General features: G+C 46.7%; 1 protein-coding gene across 1 annotated transcript; it reads right to left on the bottom strand.

The window, feature by feature from the left end:
• Positions 1-370: 370 nt before the first annotated feature.
• Positions 371-23,089, bottom strand: FAXDC2 (fatty acid hydroxylase domain containing 2). Its single transcript, XM_035727754.1, is given in 10 exon segments — positions 371-649; positions 1,431-1,597; positions 1,947-2,052; positions 2,555-2,760; positions 6,805-6,926; positions 10,128-10,231; positions 10,363-10,454; positions 15,050-15,112; positions 22,573-22,846; positions 22,971-23,089. Coding segments are annotated over 8 exon segments (987 nt in total). The 5' UTR covers positions 15,083-15,112; positions 22,573-22,846; positions 22,971-23,089; the 3' UTR covers positions 371-492.

Raw genomic sequence — 23,089 nt, 5'->3', positions numbered from 1 at the left:
TTTTCTTTTCATAGAGGGATGATGTTTGTTTGCAGTGGGGCAGAGTTGAAATGGGGCCTTTGTTAGCTGACCTGTTTTGGCAGTGAGGGTGTCCTAAGCCCTCGCCAGAGTAGGGTATGCAAAAAGCTTTTGAGGACAGGAAAGGGCAAAGCAATACCTTCTGTTTCCCTCACCCCCTGGCACCCGGAGCTCTCCCTGGAGTTGGCAGTAGCTTCCTATCTCGCTGCCACCTTTGCATTCTCTGTCTTGTCTAGGCCAGAAAAAGGTTGCCTGGGGTCATTTCTCCCCTTCCACAGCAAAGGACAGGACCACTATTTTTTTTTTTTTTAAGATTTTATTTATTTGAGAGAGAGCATGAGCGGGGGAGGGTCAGAGGGAGAAGCAGATTCCCCGCTGAGCAGCGAGCTAGATGCAGGGCTCGATCCCAGGACCCTGGGATCATGACCTGAGCCGAAGGCAGACGCTTAACGACTGAGCCACCCAGGCGCCCCCTCACTCCATCTTCTTCGGGGCATCCGGGATGCTCTCAGACAGTGGGGTGAAGCCCAGCAGGATGATGTCTCTCTCATAGGCCTTGGTCTGCTTAAACATTGTGTCGGTCCCATGGAGGTGGTCCAGCACTCCCAGCACCCCATAGCACTGGCTAAACCTAGAGGAGAGAGGAAGGTGCGGGAGGCTGGTGTGCTGTTCTTTTCATTCGTGCCAGCCTCACATTTCTAAGCCTTCTTACCCCAAACCCATCCTCAACCACGCTGACCACCCCCATCAGAATATCCCCGGGAATTGTACATATTCCTGGGGACACTCCAGACTGAAAACCTACAGATCATAGGTTTGAAAAACTATGTGAGTCCGATGCACACAAGTCAGAACGTGTGGCAGAGCTTGCCTTGTTCAGGTAGGTTCAGGGGCCACCTCCATCAGAATCCCCTAGAACACTTAACTAAAATGCAGTTTTTCAAGTCCTGCTGCCCCCTGCACTTTGATTCCGCACATCTGGAGTGGAACCCAAGAACCTGCATTTCATCAAGGTGTCTCAGGTGATTATGGTGCTGGAGGTTTGTAGACCACACTTGCAAAAGCCTGGAGGCTTTCAGAGAGGACAACCCCTTGAATTGTGTGCAGTATTTTTATGTGTATATGCATTGTTCTGACAGTGCCCATAGCTTACATTAGATACTCAAAGGGCCCAGGACCTGAGTAAAGGTTAAAAACCCACAGCTGCAGGAAGACCCAGTGTCAGGAAGAAGGAAAAGAGCAAGGTGATCTGGGTCCAGCCTGTTCATTATTCTCCCAACTTCCAGACCTCTCCCTCCCATAGCACCAGCACATTGAAACTGAAACACCGGGGTCATGTCTGCTCCTGGAAGCTCCAGGAGGGAAGGTGAAGGCTATTGCCCAGGGACCCATAGTGGGGAAGGAGGTCTTACTCGAGGTGGTGGTAGTCATGGAATTCAGGTGAAGGCAGGAAAGGTAGGTGGTAGCCACAGTGGGAAATGGTGGTGATGATGAGGGCCAAGGAGAACCACATGGTGATGGAGGCCAAGTGGGAGCCCATTACTATGGGACCCACCATCACCGGCAGCATGTTGGAGGTCTGCAAAGGGAGGGCTGTTTGAGGGTGGGCCCTCGAGAGATGGAGGGGACCCAGTGGGTGTCCACTTTGCCCCAGGGTGGTACCAGGAAGACTTTCTTGACTCAGATCTGGAGAAACAGAGTTGCAGGACCTTGATTCGCTGGAATCATTCAACTTTATAACTTTGGGACAAGTTACTGTTTGAGATAACTTAAACATTGGGCATCTCGCATAGACTAGGTCAACAAAAAATGGTAGCTGCTGAATGGGAAGAAGGGAGAGGGGGCACTGTGGTCTAATTCTCTGCGGGAGGCCTCAGGGAAGGTGGTTGGGGCCCTCTGCCCTTTGCCTGGAGGAGAGCTTTACTGACCACATGATCAATAGGGTGGCTGTATAAAGAGATCACGCCAATGGGAGCTGTCCACTCATGGTGTTTCTTGTGGATTTTCTTGTAGAATGTTGGGTGGTGAAGGAGCCTGGGAAAATAGTTAGTAGTTAATAATCTGCCAATCTCCTTTCTCCCTTTCCCACCAGGCCATGAGAAACCAAAGGTAGGACTATGGAGCAAAGTTTCAAACGCATTGGATTGGCACTTGGACAGACCTGCCTTCGAGTTCTAACCCCACCTCTTACGCTGCATAATTCGGGGGTGGGTTACTTTGCGCCTCTCTACCTCAGTTGTACTAGCTGTGGGCCTGGTGGGGATGGTGCCCACAAAGGATTCAATAAGGAAACGAATGGGAAACTGCCCCACTGCACACATGAATGCGGAAGGCTCTTTTTTTCCTAGACATTTCTCAGTTGCCTCAAGTTGTCAGTCGTGGAACAAACAGTTGTGTCCATGTTAACTAAGAAGAGGCTTTTGAGGCCAGGTGGTGTTGGTCTTACACCTACAATTCTGAGGCCTCAGTTTCCTCCCTTAAAAGTGAGCCCTAGGAGAGTGAGGAACCAGCTGTGCTTGGGCCAGGACCCGCTCACCAGTGCGAGTAGTAGAACAGGACTTCCTCAATCAGAGTGAAGATAGCCAGCTCCAGGAGGAACCAGTGGAAGGTGGGTAGCTTTCGGTGGCAGGGGTCTCCCCGCAACTTGAGGATGGGATAGAGGAAGACCAGCATGGGCAAAGAGATCACGACCTAGTTGAAGAGAACTGTGCGGATACACTGCCGTAGTTTCTTGGTGTCCACCTGCCCGAGGTAAGGAAGGAGGAAGATGGACAGGAGTGTGAGAACTAGGTCTTTCTAGAAACGGCTTCATGGTGACCTGCTCACAGGAAGCCCTCACTCTGGGGTGGATGCTAGGTGTGACGTTTGGCCATAGCCAGCAGCCCCTCACTGCTGCCCAAGCCCTGGGGTGGAACCATCTGGCGATACCCCTGCTTTTGGAAACTCCCTTCTCAGTAGCCTTCAGTCAGCCTGAATCTGCCTTCTCCTTCCTGCACCTGTCACCACTGTTCTCCCCATTTCTCTGGCCAGGCCCAGACGTACTTCCTGACAGGCACCGTAGGGTGCCTCCAGGGTGCTTAATGAAGGCTGTCAACTCTCAGGTTGATATCCTTATTCAGCCTTTGAGCCCTTCCTCATCCACAGAGGCTTGACCATGATCAGGTGCAGAGCAAGGTCACCTGCCTCCTCATGTGGCCCAGCCTCCCTGGACTAGGCCCAGAGTGATGAGAAGGTGAGCTAGAGAACTGCCTATCCAGGTCTTGACTGAACTTCCTGTGACTTGGTCTTCCTGGTTTTCATGGTGGGGCTGTCCGGATGGGGACCTGCCTGAGCATTCTGTCCAGGTTTTCTTTGGAGAGCTGGCCCCAAATCTCCTACCCCGCTGAGCCTCAATACTATAGCCAGCATTTGCCCAAGAATTAGTACCTGATCCTTCCCTTCCTCAGAGCACTGGGGCTCCCTGGAATAGCCCCATGACCACAGGTCACTTCCTGGGTCCCGATGAACTGGTTTGGGACTGGTCAGAAGGAATTCTCCCTGAGTGGCCTCCGTGAGCTGGAGGGGTTCTGGCTGCAAGGTAAGGCTGAGTTCTAAGAGGCCCTCATGCTTCAGGCCTTGCTCTTCCTCTAGCTTTTTCAAGTACTGCATGCACTAACTGACTCGAATCCACTCTCTAAGCTTTCAGTTCCATCCCACGGTGAAGCCAGGTCTGGCTAGCCTGGTTTGAGAGCACCTGTAGATAAAGCCATCCATCTTTTCTGGAAATCTTTACCAAGAGGAGGGCATCACATGTTTACTCGTTCATTTATTCGGCTGATATTTCTTGAGCACCCTCTACATTGCAGGCAGTGTCCTGTATGCTGGGAAGCAAGCACTGAGCAAAACAAAGATTCCTTCCCTCATTGAGTTTCTATTCCTGGCACCAATAATCTTAAATAGAATGGTCAGGGTGAGCTTTGTTGAACAAAGAGATGAGGATGATGAGGGAAAAGATACTTGGGGGGAGAGAGTCTTCAGGCGAAGGGCGCAGCTGGTGAAAAGGTTCTTGGCACATTGCAGGCATCCTTGACTGGCGAGGAGGCCGAGAAGTAGGAGGTGATGTCAAAATGGTGGGGAGGAGCGAGCACATAGACGGCCTTGTAGGTCATTGGGAAGACTGGCTTTTACTCCAAGGGAAATGGGGGGTCATGGTGAGCAGAGAAGTGACAAACTCTTACAGGATTACTCTGGCCACTGTGTTGACCACAGACTGTGGAGGAGGCAAGAATAAACACAGAATTGCCGTCCTATAGACAGAAGAGAATGACAGCTCAGAGCAGTGGAGGTAGTGAAGGGCAGCCCTGCCATGAACTCAGACTGGGGAGGTTGTGGGTGGCAGTCTTTGAGGGGATGAACAGAAAGTCTCTTGGGGACATGTTGGATGGGAGTCGTCAAAGAGGCCTTTGGCAATCTGAGCCTGGAATTCAGAAGAGAGTTCTGGGCTAGAGATAGGAATTTGTGAGCTGTCGGCATAGAGATTGTATTGCAAGTCACGACCCTGGAAGAGAGACATGCGGGAGTGAAGACAGAGGTGGGCAGAAAGGCCTGAACCCTGGGAAGCTTAGCATTAAGAGGCGGGAGAGAAGATAGACCAGAAGGAAGACCATGAAGGAGCGGCCACTGAGATGGGGGGAGAAGTGGAGAAGCCAGGTAGGAGAATATATAGCAAGAATGCAGAGACACGCAGCTGTGAAGACATGCCTGCCAGGGCGAACGCGAGGAGGCTTCGAGAGCAATGGGGGTGGAGCAGTTGGGGTGAAGGCCTGACCAGAGGAGGTTCACAGAAGAGGTGAGATGATGGGTTTGTGGTTATTGGGGAAATACCAGCTGAGGGATTGAGGGTGAGGTTTGTAATGTTTGGAACTTACTTTCAAATGGTTAAGCTAAAAATTATAGATGCATACGTATTTGTATTTTTACATCTAGATAATGCAAATACTGTAAAATGTTTAAAAGCGAATCTAAGCAGTGCATGAATGAGTGATCATTATACTCCTTTTTTTCAACTTCTGTATCTATGTTTACAATTTTTCATAATTACAAAATGTTGGGAGAAAAGTGTGGACAGAGAGGAGCTGGAAACTGGACAGACAACTCTTTCCAAGAGGCTGGTTGCAGGTATTGCTCGCAGGCTGGTGTGGAGAGAGTCTGTGGGATCTCTCTTCTGCTTGCCTATTTCCTTAGTGAAGGAGGAAGCAAGGCTGTCCTCCTGCAGGTCAGGGAAGGAGATGTTGGGGATGTGAGGAGGGAGGAGAAGGTGCAAACTGGCTATCCAGGGGAGCAGGAGAGCAAACAGGGCAGGGGGCTGGGGGCCTGCGGGGGCCCACGCTGTAGGAGCACTGGACCCGGAGTCCGACGACAGGAGCCCTGGCTCTGCCTCCTAGTGACACTCTGACCCTGAGCTAGTCACTGCTCCTTTCAGAACCTCAGCTTCTACAACATGCAACCAGACCTTCCCTGTGTGGCTTTCCAACCACTGTAGGCTGTCACAATGAGTGTTGTCATGGTAGGTGATACTCTTGATAGCTGATGTGGCCTGCTGGTGAGAGCATGAGCCCCGGGGTCAGAGAGCTGGAGCATGAATCATCTACCCATGTCACATCTCAGAGCCTGTTTCCTCATCTGAACCATGAAGGTTGTGACAGTACCTGGCCTTGAGCATTTACTCCACGGGGTCTGATAAGGACACCGCCATGGTCTGAAAGATGAAGGGCTCTCAACAGCCAAGTGTTGGCTTTGACACGTCAGCCCCAGTCCATGCCTGCCAAACTGGACCTGGAGGAAGCCCCCCTGGCTGGCTGGCCGTTACCATCTCAGGTGAGCGGGGCTGTGAGCTTGGCCAGCAGCCCTGGTTCAAGAAGGGGCTACTCTGAAAGCCTGGGTCAAGGGCATTATTTTTCACCCATTCTGCTTTCTGCAGTGCTGGGCTGGGGCAGAATGCCCTGATGCTGAGATGGGCCACCTAGGCACCTGGGCCGATAATTAAAAGATGATTGTCTTCTCTGGGAAAGAAGCCAGAATGTGGTTTGGGTGGAGCTGGGGAAAGAATCTGGGGTAAAGAATGAACTTCTTGCGTAAGAAAAGGCTCCTGGAGGTTGTCAGAACACCAAGCAGGTGACTGGGCTCAGGGCACAGTGGGGCTCCCTTCCAGCGCTGTGTAAGTCGAAGACGTGTGTACTGGTGTTCTCTCTCCTACTGGGCTAGGAGTTCCTTGTAAGCAGGGTGCAGGCCTTGTTTCGTGGGGCTAAACTACGCACTGGCAGTTGAAGTGAATGACTGGGAAGGAGGACCTGCTTAAAAAGCAGCCACCGCCCACACATTCAGACCCCTGTATCCACAGTGGGCCAGCCACCATGTCATCCGTGCTTTTGGCATCCAGCCACTGCTGTCCCTACCCCGGCTGCTGAGCAGGGAGCTGCCGGACATCTCTGCACTCACCCCAGTACCAGGCTTAGCCCATCATTTCCATTCCCCAAATGCTGACCACAGTGCTGTGGGGGTGGCACAGGCAGGCACAGGGCCAGGGCTGGGAATCAGAAGACCAGAACATTTTGTCCTGCCTGGCTGGCTCTGAGATCTGGGGCAGATTATTTCCTCTCTCCAACCTTCTCAACCAGGGGAGCCTTGTACCCAGTTACTTGGCTCCCAGTGGCCATGCTCTCTCCTGGGCCTGTGGTGAGCATTGTGAGTGTGGCTTCCGCTCTTGCCTTCTGTGCTTTGCCCAGGAGAAGCCACCGCAACACTTACTGGTTCATTCTTGCCAACCTGAATTCGGTAACGGGAGATGAAGTTAGGTTTTCCCGTTGTGTCAACCACTAGGAGAGGCCCACTGAAGCTCCAGAAGACTAGACTGGGTACTTCGATGACACCTGAGGTTGGGGAGCAGAAGGAAACAATCAGGGGACTCGAGGTTCTTGCAGCACATGTATTAACTTAACACAGCTTGACGGTGACTAAGGCTGCGTGGTAGACAGTCCCTTGCCAGGGAGGTCTTGGGGCTCCAGGCCAGAGGGCCTTAGTTGTAAAATGGAGACCGCGGGAGCCTGGGTGGCTCAGTTGGTTAAGCGACTGCCTTCGACTCAGGTCATGATCCTGGAGTCCCGGGATCGAGTCCCACATCGGGCTCCCTGCTCAGCGGGGAGTCTGCTTCTCCCTCTGACCCTCTTCCCTCTCATGCTCTCTCTCTCAAATAAATAAATAAATAATCTTAAAAAAAAATGGAGACCGCAACCTTCTAGGTGGTTGAAGACAAAAAAATTTGAAAAATTTTAAAATTGTTAAATAGAAATAAAATTTATAATAAATATATAATCCATAAATACAATAACGAATAAACAAACTACAAATAAATTTAGGTTGACATCTGGGAGTCAGTGCCTATTGAACACTATGAATTCCCAAGGAAGATAGAAGCAGAGTAAGTGCTTGGTAGGATAGGGTTCCCAATGAGCACTGGACTAGGAGTCATTCAGGAATCTAATCCCTATGACCCTATTAACTGAGCAGTGGGACTTCAGGCATCTAGCCAGCCGTTCCCAAAGTGGAAAACTCCTCTCTCAAGGCGCTCCTTGGTTAAACAGTGTTCATACCCCGCTTTCTTGGAGGGCCATGGTCCAGACTAGCCTGCTAATGGCTCTAAGAATTCCTGCAGCAGAGAAACCCATTTGACTTTGTTAAGCCCAGCCTTTCCCAGTCTTTTTTTTTACCGAGGAACTCTATTTTGTCAGAACACCTAATAGGATGGCTGTGCCCGGGACAGTTGCAATTTACATCAGGCTGTCTAGCCTAATTATTAACTAACACCTCATTTATTCTCACAAATGTCCCACTTTGGATGATAAATTGTACGGCCACCCCACCCATTCACAACCCATAACACTGATGTTCTGCAGGATACTTTAGAAACTGCTGATCCACAGTTAAAAAATTGAGATATGGCTTTTTTTTGCTCTGCATCCCACCTTCCTGTAAAGTCATTCCGAGAATCTCTGATCTCTGTGAACAAACAAGCACTTTGTTCACGCTTATTGGCAGTTATTCAAATGACAATACAATGTTACCTAACTCTTACACTATTAACTTTGTCCATGTCTTGCCTCCTCCTAAATATCCCAAGGGGCAAGGGCATTTTACTTTGTGTCTCTGTACTGTTCCTCCCATACCCTTCTTGCCCCTACCAGAAACCCCAGGGCCTGTGGCATTTGGGGCCCGAAAAATACTTGGCCAGCACTGTGGGGAAATATGATTAACACAATATCTTAGGGAGCAATTTGGCAGTATCCAAAGAAGAAAAAGAGAGTGACAGAAACAGGGGGGAAAAAAGAAAGAAAAGAAAAGAAAAGAAAAGAAAAGAAAAGAAAAGAAAAGAAAAGAAAAGAAAAGAAAAGAAAAGAAAAAGAAAGAAAGAAAGAAAGAAAGAAAGAAAAGGAAAGAAGGAAAGAAATAAAGAAAAAGGCCACACATGTCCATACACATATACTCCATTAGTGCATTAAAAAAATCACAATAGAACACTTAAGGAGACTGAAAAAAATAGTTGGTACCTTATAAGTTCACCCATATATCCAATATAGATTCTTCTATATTTATACTAATTTATATACTATTTATACAATTTATACTAATATATTAACTGTGATTATTTCTTGGATATGAGAGTAGGTGATTTTCACTTTCTTTAGGCTTATTTGAATCGTTTGATGTTTATTTTTAACAATGAACATGTATTTACTTTTATTCTCAGAAATCTCATGCTTTCTTATTTTGGAAAAAAAAGAAAATGTTAGGTTGGTGATTGCTAGTGGGCCATCCATCAAGGTAGCGCCTCCTTATAGATCCAAAGGCTCCTTGAGGAATACAGAATAAAAGCCCCAGCAAGATGTTGCACTTTTTTCCAGCTGTAACACTTAAAATCGCAAACATTTATCTCCTTTGTATTTGCTTTTCATTGGGCTGAAAGGCAGCTTTCCCATCATTGTAACAGGAATACATCAAATGTTTTCCCACCACTTTCCCCATATGTTTGTAATCTGCATTGTTCTTTTCAGTGACTTCAATGACAGCTTGCATTGAACCTGTCCTATCTAATGTTTAGCCTGTTTTCAGAGTTCTTCCAGCTGAAAACAATTGTCAGTGACATTTTATTTGTACTTTTGCTCTGTGACAGCAGGCATTTTTTTTTTAAATCTCCCCTTCTAGACTGTGACATAGTTTTTTTAGTATTATTTCTTAAAAGATTTATTTATTTATTTTGAGAGAGTGTGTACACGTGGGAGGCAGGGGAAGTGGGGAGAGGAGCAGAGGGAGGGGAGGCAGAGAATCCCAAGCGGACTCCCCACTGAGCGCCGAGCCTGCTTTTGGGCTCCATCCCAGGACCCTGCGAACATGACCTGAGCTGAAATCAAGAACTGGGCGCTTAACGGACTGAGCCGCCCAGGTGCCCCTGTGACATAGTTTTTTAAATGAGGTAAACACTTTATCTTAAATATCTACATCCTCTGTAAAAATTTGGCACAGAGTAAATTAATAAATATTCTTTGAGTGAGTGAACCTGTGATTGAGGACATTCATCATTGTAGGTAACGCTGTTATAAATATCTATGCCTTTTTTCTTCCCCCACATTTTCTTTGGCTTGTTGTGAGTCATCCACAATGTCAGTAAATATTTATTAAGTGACCACTTGCTGTCAAGCCCCAAGAGCTAGATTATACCAGGGGTGAGGACACAGTCTCATGGGAGATAGAGCAGCTCTGTGTGCTTGTGGACCTGATATCCAGATGCAGGATTATTACTCTAAACATGCATTCATTTTCACAAACACGTGTTTTTTTTAATTTTTCTATTTTTGGGGGGAGGGGAGTCTCAGGTTCTTTTCTTAGATATCCTTAGGCATCCATTTCAGATTGCCTCTGATTAGCTCTCTTTGCGATTACCACTGTCTTAAACTTTTCAGTCTTCATTCCTTGGAATAAGGAGCTGAGAAATCAAAGTAGAGAAGAAAACCACAGACAAAGAATTAAGCTATGATCATGTACCCAAACCCCAAGCACTCATGGTCTGGGAACCTCACCTATAATGTAGAGGGTCCACTCCTTCCCTTCAAATCTCGACAGCAGCCTCTCCCACTGGGCTTGCCAAAAATAGCCAGAAGTGCCCCCAAATCTCTGAAGATGCCTTGGAAGAAAAACCATTTGGGTTTCTGGGTGAAGACTGGTGGGTGGATAGCTGCTTACCCCGTGCTCCTCCTCCGGACCCCCAGCACACTGCCCGCAGGTCCTGAATGCAAGCTGGCTGCACAGACTTACCATGTGACTGTGTTCCAGAAGGCCACAAGCAAGAGAAGGCCAGAGCCCAGGATGAAAGCTGTCTTCCTCATGGAGGCCCAGATGTGTCCCTCCTAGAGAACAAGGAAGTGTCAGGCCCCAGCAAGCCTCCTGCCATCACAGGCAGCTCACACTGAGTCCTGGCACGGAAGATGTGGGATCGGGATCTCAACCACGTCAGAGTTGCACATCTGCTGGCCTTTTCCCAGCCTCTGTGGGAGGCTCTTCCTTATCAAGAGCTCGTGAGCTGTATATGGGTATGCCAAGAAGAAAGGATGGGAGTTGAGACTGGGTGAGAAGACATTTGGCAGAGCCAGCCTGAGCCCCATACACCTCAGGTGATGGCCATTCCCTTTACCAGCCCACAGCCCATAGCTTACCTAGCCGGGGTTGACAGTGAAGTCCCCAGAACCACGTCAGGAACAAGTCTAAACTGCAGTTTCCTAGGCTCTACCCTAAGAGACTCTGATTTTGAGCGTAGCCTGGAAATCTGGGTTTCAGCCAACCCCCGGGGTGACTCTGATGTAGGGGTTCCCAAGGTACATCTGGGCAAACACTGGCCCAATGAACCAGAGCCTCTGCTTGATCCATCTACTCAACGTACATGTGCTACGCACCTCCTATGCGAAGGCCCAAGGAAAGACACACTAGAGAGCCCGTCCTCATGGCCCTTACAGCCTCCCAGCAGAGATCACGCAAGTGGGGGACCCTGTTGTTATTCTCATTTTACAGAGAAGGAAACCGAGGCTCAGAGAGGACATTTTGACCGAGGTCATAAAACCAGTAAGTGATAGACACAATTATGATAGAACCTTGAGGAAAGGTGTCAGATTTCCAGACTCACTGTCATAATGATTCCTGCATATAAATACACCCAGCATATGAATCCTGTTGAACAGTTTACAAAATGCTTCTATTTCAGTTAGCATTGCAAATACAGCCTCTGTGTGCGGTAACCTGAGTTCACAGAGCTTACACAAGCTGTCCACGCAAATCAGGGGCCAGGCCCTGGCTTCAGTCCTGCTGTCTTGGGGCTATAGGCCATCAGTAGTTAGGGCACAGTGGAGATGCAGAGGAAAGACTGCCTCTGAATGAGACAGGGCTGTGCTGAGGCAGGGAGTGAAGCTATTCCAAAGAAGGATTTGTCATAGCTCATCTCGTAGAGAGCCATTTCCATGCAGATGGAGTCCCCCATTGCCACCCATTGCCAACTCTCTGATTCCAGTTACCAATTTCCAGAGGTGGAGCCTGGACAGAGGTTCTGTAACCCCCCAGATGATTTTAATGAGTAGCCAGCATTAAAAACCACAGCAATCCATTCACCTTGACTTTCTTCAGTCTCTACTTCCTTGGTTGCCTCTGAACATGACATCATGACTCACTGGTGCTTTCTTATTCCAGATGAAGGAAGAAGCAAGAAGAATGCAACAGAGTGAGAAGCCAAAGCAGGTAAATACCAACACCATGCTAGTGAGAAGGCAGCCACTGACTTCTTCCATAGCGGCACGTGCTGCATATCTGAGGTCTCCCCCAAGGTTTAGGGGTAGCTGACACATTGGTGGTGTGCTCATTTCAGTAGCTAAGCAAAGACTACTGGACTCCCAGCTGCCGTGTAACTCAAGCCCCTTTGCCCGCATGAAGGAGCATGACTGGGGAGGGAGTAGCTGAAAAGCCTGATAGCTGTCCTCCATTGTCTCTTGGCCCCTAAGAATGTCCCATCCCTCAGGCCTTTGAAACCACCCTTTTCTATAACTGCTCCGGAGATGGGAGAAGCTCACTAGGGGCTGGGGAACCAGCTCTTTCTTTTTTTAAAGATTGTATTTGTTTATTTCACAGAGAGACACAGTGAGAGAGGGAACACAAGCAGGGGGAGTGGGAGAGGGAGAAGCAGGCCTCCTGTGGAGCAGGGAGCCCGATGCAGAGCTCGATCCCAGGACTCTGGGATCATGACCTGAGCCGAAGGCAGACGCCCAACGACTGAGCCACTGAGGCGCCCCTGGGGAACCAGCTCTTGACCCCAGCTGACTTCTGCCCTGTGCTCTTGTACTGCACAAAGACCTTTGGCCTGTTTATAGTCCTTTCACTTGGGCTGCCAGAGAGAGAAAACACAATCCCTGAAAAAAAAATTAGCTAATCTTATATGCAAAATTGAGGTTTTTAATTTGATTTAACTTGATCTGATTGCAGTCAAATGAAAAATTCCTAGCAAGTCTGGAAAAATTCATGAAAAGGATCCTCTGAATACTAAAAAAGGAATAATTGCAAAGCCCAAGTTAAATGTCTGGCAAGCTTGAGGGTGACCTTTCAGTGGCCTGCTTAAAAGAACAAGTTCCTCTGATTGGTCCTACCCATCCAGCCCTCAAGGAGAGAGGGAAAAGTTCATTTCCAGAACTCAGGACCCTGAGGAGCACTAGCGCTTCAAAAACTTTTCGCTGGCCACGGAAAACAATTTCGTTCTCTTGGGTCTTTCGATCAGAAGTGGGCGGGGGTAAGCTGAAAATAAACAATCCAGGGCAGACTCAGGGTGCTCTGAATGGGTCAGTCCAAACAGCGTGCTCCTTCAGAGCTCCGAAGTCTGGATTAAAATGTAGCATCCTATTAGAGCAGCTTCTCTTCCCCCAACATCCCCCTGAGCCCGTGCCCACGGTCTGATTCACTACCTGCCGAGGAACTTCAGGCATACACCTAGAGGGACCACCACATCCAGTTCTCTCCCAGGAAAGGATATACGCAGACTCCATCTGGGCTTAGAAATAGCAGAGGGAAGGGACGTTTGTAATTTCTGCCCACGGTACAATGGAAGTTGGTGGCATAGCCGGTAGCATTTTCCTTCTCCAAATCTGGCACCTCGTTTGACCATCGAGCTTGCAATGATCTCTACTTCAGACTCTTGGAGGAGACTAGGTCAGGGACCTCCCTGTCATTGCCAGGTGTTTTTATTTCTCCTGGATATGTGCCTAGGGGCAGAAGTGCTGGGTCCTACAGTCACGACATTGAGCCTTTTGGGGAATGTAAAGTGGTTGCACCATTTTACATTTCCAACAGCAGTGTATGAGGGTTCTAATCTTAGATCCTCACCAACACTATTTATTGTCCCTATGGAAGAGTGTCATAAGCTGGCTGAAGAGGAGCATTACAGATCATGTGGTCCTGCCCTGTGATGAGGATGAAGGAACCTAGATAAAGGAGGGCAGGCAACCTCCCAGAGTTTGTAGATGGCACAGCCAGGATCAGAGGCTAACTTTCAGTATTTCTAAGGATATTTTATTCTTTTGTGTTTGATTGTTCTCGGTTGTATGATTCTAGGTGCATGTTTACCAGCTATGCCCTTCAGAAATACCGCTTCTCCTTGACCCACATTTCTTGTAGATTACTTCGGCTGGAGAAAGACAACAGTGACCTATGAAGTGTCTTCCAGAGTTTGAGAGTGAGGACAGCAGGAAGGGGTGATATGCAAGCTGCTCACCATCTCCACTGGGATGACATTATGCAGGAGGAATGCGGTCAGCTCAGAGGAAAAGCTGTCAGGGAGGAATACGGGGACATTTTATACCCAGTCAGGGACACAGCACCTGATTTTAGGAGAAGTACCAGAGGGCTTAGTGTGCTGTCAGCCCAATCCCCACTTGGAGGCAGGAGAAAGAATTTCAGCCACTCTTTGGCCCCCACCCCACCTCCCCACTTGAGGCCAGCTTCCTTGTCACCCCTGCTTCTTCTTCCAGCTCCCTCTGTTGCAGATGAACCTGTTAGCAGGCCTGTAAGTGTGGAGTTCTGCCTCACTGTGAGTTCTCATGAAAAGCAAAGAGAAACAATGGATTGGAGCAAAGCCACCAGCATTCACTCTTGTCTGACCCGGGATGGCAGCCAGAAGTTCTTTGCTTGCTTGGGTGCTAGTGAGTGCTCCGTAGTCAGATTCCTTACCACCCGAGGCTTCCAGAATGATAGCTGAGCAGGCACTGCAGGACGGCAAGTTTCAGCCCCAACCTGCGGCGAACACCCTTGCACCCCATCTCGGACGGCACATGTTACTTAATAATCTGGGTTTAAAAGGATTTCCAAAAACTCTCCCTTAAATAACAATTTTCTCCATCTGCACTGTCTTGAGCCATTCCTGTTGGCCCCATTCCAAGTTTGCTCCACATCCTCCATGTGGATGGGGCCCGTCCCGAGAAGTCACCCTTTACACAGCGATAGGATTCTTGGACAAGCCAAAGTAGTTTTCAATCTGGCAGTTTGCCGCCTGGAGTTCTGAAAAGCACAGAGCTTTCAGCATGAGGAAGGTAATGGTGCTAGTACCTTTGCGGCTAAGCCTGTCAAGTGTCTTAATGATAAGGAACCAAGTGTCAAAGGAAGCACCGTAAGCTGAGAAAGACTTGGGGATCTCAATGTCTGCCAATCATTTGCACACAGGTAGAACTTTTCTATCACCTCACATTTCCCTCCTCAGTTCCTGCTGGGAAGTGGGAAAGACTCTGTTGACCCTGTTGAGATCACCATCTCTTCTGGGGAAGGAAAGAGAAGGATTGGGGGTTTATTTGTTAAGCTTCCAGGACTGCTCTACTGTGGGAACTTCACTTATAAGCCAGACTCTCATCCTAGCTTTTTCCCCATTAGCATCACCATTATCTTTGCCAAGAGCTTGTGAAGCTAATGCGACATGGTTTCTTACCTTTGGAAGCTCATCCATTCCTTCCAGGAACATTTACAAAGAACTTACTTTGTGGAAGGAACCCTGGAGATGCAAGGATAAATGAGAAACTATCAGTTTAGATACATAAACCCATCATTCCAAAATCTGTATGGAAAGTACTTGGCTAGAGGTCCAGGCCAGAGCTAAGAAAATACTGAGTAGGGCAGGAGATCCAGCATACCCAAGAAATCTTTAGAGGAGGACAATGCCCAGGTTTTCTCTGCACTCTTAGACAACACGATCTCCACCTCAAAACTTAACCTTTTCCTCCCGGATTTCATCTTAGCTTATCTAAGGAATGTTGTGTTTTAGTTAGATTATACTTTTTCAATCTTTTTTTTTTAAAAGATTTTATTTGAGAGAGAGCACAAGCCAGGGGGGAGAGGCAGAGGAAGAGGGAGAAGCAGACTCCCCACTGAGCAGGGAGCTCAATGCAGGGCTCAATCCCAGGACCCCGGGATCATGATCTGAGCCGAAGGCAGATGCTCAACTGACTGAGCCACCCAGGAGCCCCTACATCATACTTAAAAAAAAAAGGGGGCAAGATAGATGTCACAAAAACAGACACATAGATCAATGGAACAAAACAGAAAACCCAGAAATGAACCCACAATTATATGGTCAATTAATCTTCAACAAAGCAAAAAAGAATATCCAATGGGAGAAAGACTGTCTCGTCAACAGTGTTGGGAAAACTGGACAGCGACATGCAAAAGAATGAAACTGGATCACTCTCTTACACCATACACAAAAATAAACTCAAAATGGATTACAGACCTAAGTTTGAGACATGAAACCATAAAAGCCCTTGAGGAAAGCATAAGCAGTAATTTCTCAGACATCGGCTGTACAACTTTTTTCTAGATAGGTCTCCCGAGGCCAGGGAAACAAAAGCAAAAATAAACTACTGGGGCTACATCAAAATAAAAAGGTTCTGCCACAGCCAAGGAAACAATCAACAAAACTAAAAGGCAACCTATGGAATGGGAGAAGATATATGCAAATGACATATCTGATAAAGGGTTAGTATCCAAAATATATAAAGAAATTATCAAACTCAATGCCCCCAAAATGAATAATCCAATTAAAAATGGGCAGAAGAGCACTGGGTGTTATACGCAAACAATGAATCATAAAACACTACATCAAAAACTAATGATGTAATGTATGGTGATTAACATAACATAATAATAAAAAATAAATTAATTAATTAATTTTAAAAAATGGGCAGAAGACACGAATAGACACTTCTCCAAAGAAGACATCCAGATGGCCAACAGACACATGAAAAGATGTTCAACATCACTGATCATCAGGGAAATGCAAATCAAAACTACAATGAGAGATCACCTCACACCTGTCAGCATGGCTAAAATCAACAACACAAGAGAACAACAGGTGTTGGCAGGGATGTGGAGAAGAGGGAACCCTTTTGCACTATTGGTGGGAATGCAAACTGGTGCAGCCACTCTGGAAAACAGTATGGACGTTCCTCAAAAAGTTAAAAATAGGGGCACCTGGGTGGTTCAGTTAAGTGTCTGCCTTCGGCTCAGGTCATGATCTCAGGGTCCTGGGATCGAGTCCCACATTGGGTTCCTTGCTCAGCAGGGCGTCTGCTTCTCCTTCTCCCTCCCCTTGCTCATGCTCTCTCTCGCTCACTCTCTCTTTCAAATAAATAAAATCTTAAAAAAAAAAACTTAAAAAAATCAAAATAGATGTATGAATCTACCACATGAATATCAAAACTGCCATTGAAGATATTCCCTACTCCATTTTATCTTATTCTCCAAAAGAAGCAATGTACTTTGTATGAAGATATGGATGCTAAATTCTATAAAGAAATTAGTGTACAGTTTTCCTCTTTGGAAGAAGTGGTATGCTTTTTTGTAAAATGCAAAATTTTGAGTCAATCCATTTTGGTCCCTCCACCTCTACCTTTTTGCTTTGGCTGCCAGTAAGCTCAGAGTTAAGTTTAATGCTCAATTACACATTGGGGAATTTTTTTTTCTATTATACAGTCCTATATAAAAAATGATGTATATATAAAGATGTTCAATGTGACAGTTTTTAATGGCTAAAGATTAGAAACAAGTTAAATATCCATCAATAGCAATTGGTTAAATAAATTATAGTACATCCAGTGGTGAACATTTTTCAGCCAGTAAAGGAATAAGGCAACTTTGTGTGTACTCTCCAAGTATTAAGTGGGGGGAAAAATGGGTGGAACATGTGTGTGTGTGTGTGTGTGTGTGTGTGTGTGTGTGTGTGTGTGTCCTGTTTATGTATGCATAGGATAATACATAGAATATTTGACTATAGCTGGAAGAATATCTAAGAAACTGTTTATAACGGTGGCTTCTGGTGAGGTGAACTAATCCACTCGGGGACAGGGTAGAAGGAAGTCTATCTTTTTACTGCATGCCGTTTCCTGCCTTTTGATTTTTGTACCATGAGTATATTTTACCTATCCAGAAAATTACAGAACTGTTAAAAATTTATTTTTTTTATTTTTAAGATTATTTATGTATTTATTTGACAGAGAGAGACACAGTGAGAGAGGGAACACAAGCAGGGGGAATGGGAGAGGGAGAAGCAGGCTTCCTGCTGAGCAGGGAGCCCAATACGGGGCTCGATCCCAGGACCCTGGGACCATGACCCGAGCCATAGGCAGACGCTGAACAACCGAGCCACCCAGGCGCCCCAGAACGGCTAAAAATTTTTTAAATAAATCCAATGCCCATTCATAGGAAACATTTTATTGAAGATTTGTAGAGTAATTAGCTCTCTCTTTAATTAGCTTTCCATTTCTCTAAATCAGATTAATTTCAATTCCTTTGAGAAGTCTTTGTTTCCCCTGAAATTGTAGGTCATTTTTTTCCATGTTCATTTTTCAGGATAGAAAGGTCCATAGCTTTCATTAGATTATTAAAGGTAACTCTGATTGAGTCAAGCAGAGAAAGACAATTATCATATGATTTCACTTACATGTGAAACATATGGAATAGCAGCATGGAAGACATTAGGAGAAGGAAGGGAAAAATGAAAGGGGGGAAATCGGAGGGAGAGACAAACCAGGAGAGACTATGGACTCTGAGAAACAAACTGAGGGTTTCAGAGGGGAGGGGGTTGGGGGGATGGGTTAGCCTGGTGATGGGTATTAAGGAGGGCACGTACTGCATGGAGCACTGGGTGTTATACGCAAACAATGAATCATGGAACACTACATCAAAAACTAATGAAGAACTGTATGGTGACTAACATAACATAAAAAACAAAACAAAACAGTGCCTTGTTTCTTCTTTTTTTGCGGGGAAGAGGGTGGGGGGGGGAGGGAGGTTAAAAACTTTACATGGTCCTGAAGAAGAGCAATGGCAGTAAAGCATATGGTTCTTCTCTCTATAGATCACAATTCAAAACAGTATGAAAGGTATTTATTGAGTGTCGGATGGTTTCTGATCAGTTTTTACCTATTTGCAGCTGTTCTATTGTATATATCCTTTACTGGAAGCTATTTCAAACTCTTTGGAGATGGAGACTGGGTATAAAGTATAAATAAACAGAACCAGATATTAAAATTAAAAACAAGAACTAAGAGAGAGTAGGTTGACTATCTGTACCATGAGACATTGACCCTGGAAGGAGGCAGCTCTGCTTGATTCCAAAGGCAGAGTGGTGGGGCGCCTGGGTGGCTCAGTTGGTTAAGTGTCTGCCTTCAGTTCAGGTCATGATCCCAGGGTCCTGGGATGGAGCCCCACATCGGGCTCCCTGCTCAGCGGGGAGTCTGCTTCTCCCTCTCCCTCTGCCCCTCTCTCCACTCATGTGTGCGTGCTCTCTCTCTCTCAAATAAATAAATACAATCTTTTTTTAAGATTTATTTATTTATTTGAGAGAGAGAGAATGAGAGAGAGAGAGAGAGAAAGAGAGAGCACATGAGAGGGGGGAGGGTCAGAGGGAGAAGCAGACTCCCTGCTGAGCAGGGAGCCCGATGCGGGACTCGATTCCAGGACTCCGGGATCATGACCTGAGCCAAAGGGAGTCGCTTAACCAACTGAGCCACCCAGGCGCCCCTAAATAAATACAATCTTAAAACAAAACCAAAACAAAACAAAACAACAAAGGCAGAGTGCTGATGCCCATGATGTCCATGTGATGGAAACTGAGTGCCGCTGGACTGAGGTGATTAGAGGCTGATATCTAAATTAGACCTGGGAACCCTCGTCTACCAGGTACACCTTCTGGCCAAAAGAAAGGTGACCATTTATCTTCTGGTGGTGGGAAGGCCTCTTTGGCTGCAGGAGTCACAACACTTGTCTGTCCACCTCTGATTTCAGTGGAGGTGATGAAGCATTTCCTAACATTTGTCCTTTGGCTAAGCTAATACGTCCACATACTATCTCCCAAGATACTTACCTAGGTGTTTGACTCCTCTAAGCTACACAACCCTCTATTCTGCTGAATATTTTATGCCAAAGCAGCTTGTTTTCTGTGCCTCTCTACCTGCTGGCAGACATGTTTTCAGTTTTAAGTGGACAGAATCTGTCAGAAAGGTTCTAGGAAAGTCCCCAAACATGGTAGGCTTTTGTGTCTTCAACCCCAGAAGTTCTTAACATCGATTGCCAACGGGAGTGCTCAAGTTAGAAGTTTTGGCAAACAAAATCAACAGCAATTATTAATATTTAATATGTTAAGGTGCTATAATCATTACATTTTTATTGTGCTTTCCCTCTCTGACCTTTTCCTTTACCTTTTAAAGTCTCCCATCTAACAACTAGATGTGATCTCAGAGCCCTTCAATTCTGATGCTACCGTTTCCCATCGGAAGACATGGGGGCATAGAAAGGTTCAGTGCTCAGCTTCAAATTACGCAGCCATTTAGTGGCAGAACTTGATTTCAGTGCTTATTATACCAACTGAGTCCGCAAAAAGTGTAGAATGTGCTGATGTTGATGCATGCAGGGTAGGCATCAGGATTGTGAAGGAACACAAAGGAATGAGATCAGCCTCTATTAGCCATGAATAATGGATTAGATACTGTGTGTGTGTGTGCGTGCGCGTGCAAGTGTTTTAATACCAGAGGGAAAACAACATGTTTTCTCTAAAATATTAGTCATTTTTTCAAGAAACGTTTACTGTATGCAAGATACAATGGTAGCCATAGGGGATACAAAGATAGGACATGCTTCTTGCCCTACTTAATAAAGTAATACTATATAGCTTTGATTTTTCAAGTGAGAAAGTATGTAGGAGGAGAATATGAAATTGCATTTACGATGGGAATGCATTTAGGGAAGAGAAAGAAAGAAAGGCACTAAAGGTAAATATTCTAATACTCTGTAACAATGAATTGATCCCCCTTTAAAGGGAATTTGATATATATTGTGAGATTATCCAAATTAGATACTTTTTAAGTATGGTTCTTTTGAAAGCAGATGATTCTGACTATGCAAGCTTTTTATTGCAGAATCCCCAGTCTAAGAAAATGATACGGTGAGGCTACAGATGATGTTCATGACCTCGAGAATCTGAATACAGAACAGAGGAATGGGGTGAGGGTGGGAGGAGTAGAGACTGTTTAAGTTTTGTCTGCAGCCTGAGACTTTCAGATTTTCTTTTTTTTTTTAAAGATTTTATTTACTTATTTGTCAGAGAGAGCGAGTGCACACACAAGCAGGGGGAGTGGCAGGCAGAAGGAGAAGCAGGCTCCCCACTGAGCAGGGAGCCCAAAGTGAGACTCCATCCCAGGACCCTGGGATCATGACCTGAGCCAAAGGCAGACACTTAACGGACGAAGCCACCCAGGTGTCCCTCTTTCAGATTTTCTTTCAGATTCTAGGTCCCTGAATATTCTGCATGGTTGATGAGTGTTCCCATTTTATAGGTATAAGATATATCATCTTTATATGACTGTGTACTGTTTCTTTGTAAACATCTTGTGAAATTATTAGAATTATTTACTTTCAGAGGAGGAAAAAAAAGACAAAGCAAGACATATAAGACCTCATCGATTATCTAATCTACCCCTTCTGTTTTATAAGCAAAGAAGATTGGCCTCAATTAGCAGAACTGACTTATTCCGAACTCCACACAATTTCTGGGAAAATGCAGGCTTCCTGAGACTTCACTGGGCGCTGCCTGTGTGTTTGGAGGAGCACAAATTCTCTTTCATAAGTGGGAAATGACATCGGGCGAGGGCTACCAGCAGGAAGACAAGAACTCCCATTACTTCAGCCTCTGCTCTCAGGCTGTTCATAGTCTTGGAAAAAGCTGAGCAGGCCATCTCCAGGGCTGAGGACACTGACCTGATGAAACGTAGTTGCATACTTAAAGCCTCTGGTGAGGAAGATTCTGAGGAGCTGCTGTGACCAAGGTCTGCGCACAAGCGAGACTTTTATAGGTGACAAGATTCTCATTCAAGAAGATGAAATGCCTGAAAAAAGGTGAAACTCTGAGCCAAAAGACTCAGGATTGTTCTACCAATGTTCCCTTCCCTGCCTTTGCTGCAGGTCTGTGTACCCTTTAAGAACTGCCTGTCCCCGGGCGCCTGGGTGCCTCAGTTGTTAAGCATCTGCCTTCGGCTCAGGTCATGATCCCAGGGTCCTGGGATCGAGCCCCAGATCGGGCTCGCTGCTCAGCGGGGAGCCTGCTTCTCCCTCTCCCACTCCCCCTGCTTGTGTTCCCTCTCTCGGTGTCCCTCTCTGTCCAATAAATAAATAAAATTAAAAGAAAAAAGAACTGCTTGTCCCTCCTGTTGGCTTGCTGTTGGCTTGCCTGTGAAAATGAGCCTGCCTGTCCCAGCTGTTGACTTTCTGTTGGCTTGCCTGTGAAGAGGAGCCTGCCTGTTTACAGCACCAAAAAGAACCCCCTGTCCCGCCTGTTGGCATGCTGTTGGCTTGCTAGTGAAGATGAGCCTGCCTGTTTACTGGGAGAGCCACAGCACCAGACACACGCCTGCCATGGAGCAGATACTCAGGAAGTATCTGTTGAATAAATAAAAGAAGGGGGACTGAATAAAAAGCATTGTTTTTTGCCCTCAGACGGTGTCCAACATTTGCTTTGAATATATCAGCACCTTTCCCTGGTACTAAGGCCTTTCCTTTCTAAGGCCAGAGGCTGATGCTCAGAGCATTTCTGTTTTATCAAATTGAATTCAGAATCGTGATATCTCAACCCGAGAAATATAGTTGGAATTGCACATGAAACGGAAGCAAGCCACAGTCTGTATCCTGTCTTGCTTGCCTGAAGCCCCAAAGGGCCTGGGGGAGCCCCTGAAAACTACCACCCTTAACGTTCATCCCCATCGATGCTCATTCATCCCCATCGCTCGCTGACTACATCCTCTCACCCAGTAAGCTTTGTGGGAATCCTTCCTGGGAACCACCAAGCTTCTAGTAATTCTAAAACCATTGCTAAATCTTACTATGTTGCAACAAGACAGCCTTCACACAGTTCTCCATTTCTAGCTGACACCTTGATCTTGTTTTAAGACAGTTAAAATTGGCTACCTGCCTTCAGGTGATCCTGGCAGGTCAGAGAAGAAATTTGTTGCTTGCAGTTGGGATTTTCCTCTTTCGATGCTGACTTGAGAGTTTCTCCTTTATTCATGGGGTTATGAAGCCAAACCCTGTCCGTCCGACACGACTGTCAGTTGCTGGCAGAACAAGGCTATGGAGGATGGCACAAAGGCAGGGTCTGCAGACATCAGCGAGGGCCACGAAGGGGACTCTGGGCAGCGAGAAGACGTCCCAGGACATTGTTCCTAGGCAAATCTCACCTGTTCTGTCCGTGGGGGAGGGCAGCGAGGGGGCAGAGGGTAGAAGAACGGACTCTGCCTTTCTTGAAGGGAACTCGGAAGCGCCCAGACGGTGGCGAACAGCTCCCTCCCCCGCAGCTCCCTGCTCACCTCTGCGGTGGCCCATGTCCCAGCTCCTCCGAGGTCCCGGCCACAGCCCAGGCTGCACTCCACTTCTCCCTCGGCCCCTACTTAGGCGGCTGCTGTCACTGCATCGCTGTCCGACCGCG

This window comes from Zalophus californianus, chromosome 5, assembly GCF_009762305.2.
Source record: "Zalophus californianus isolate mZalCal1 chromosome 5, mZalCal1.pri.v2, whole genome shotgun sequence".
NCBI classification, from domain to species: Eukaryota; Metazoa; Chordata; class Mammalia; order Carnivora; family Otariidae; genus Zalophus; species Zalophus californianus.
This window is presented reverse-complemented; position numbering and strand designations above follow the sequence as displayed.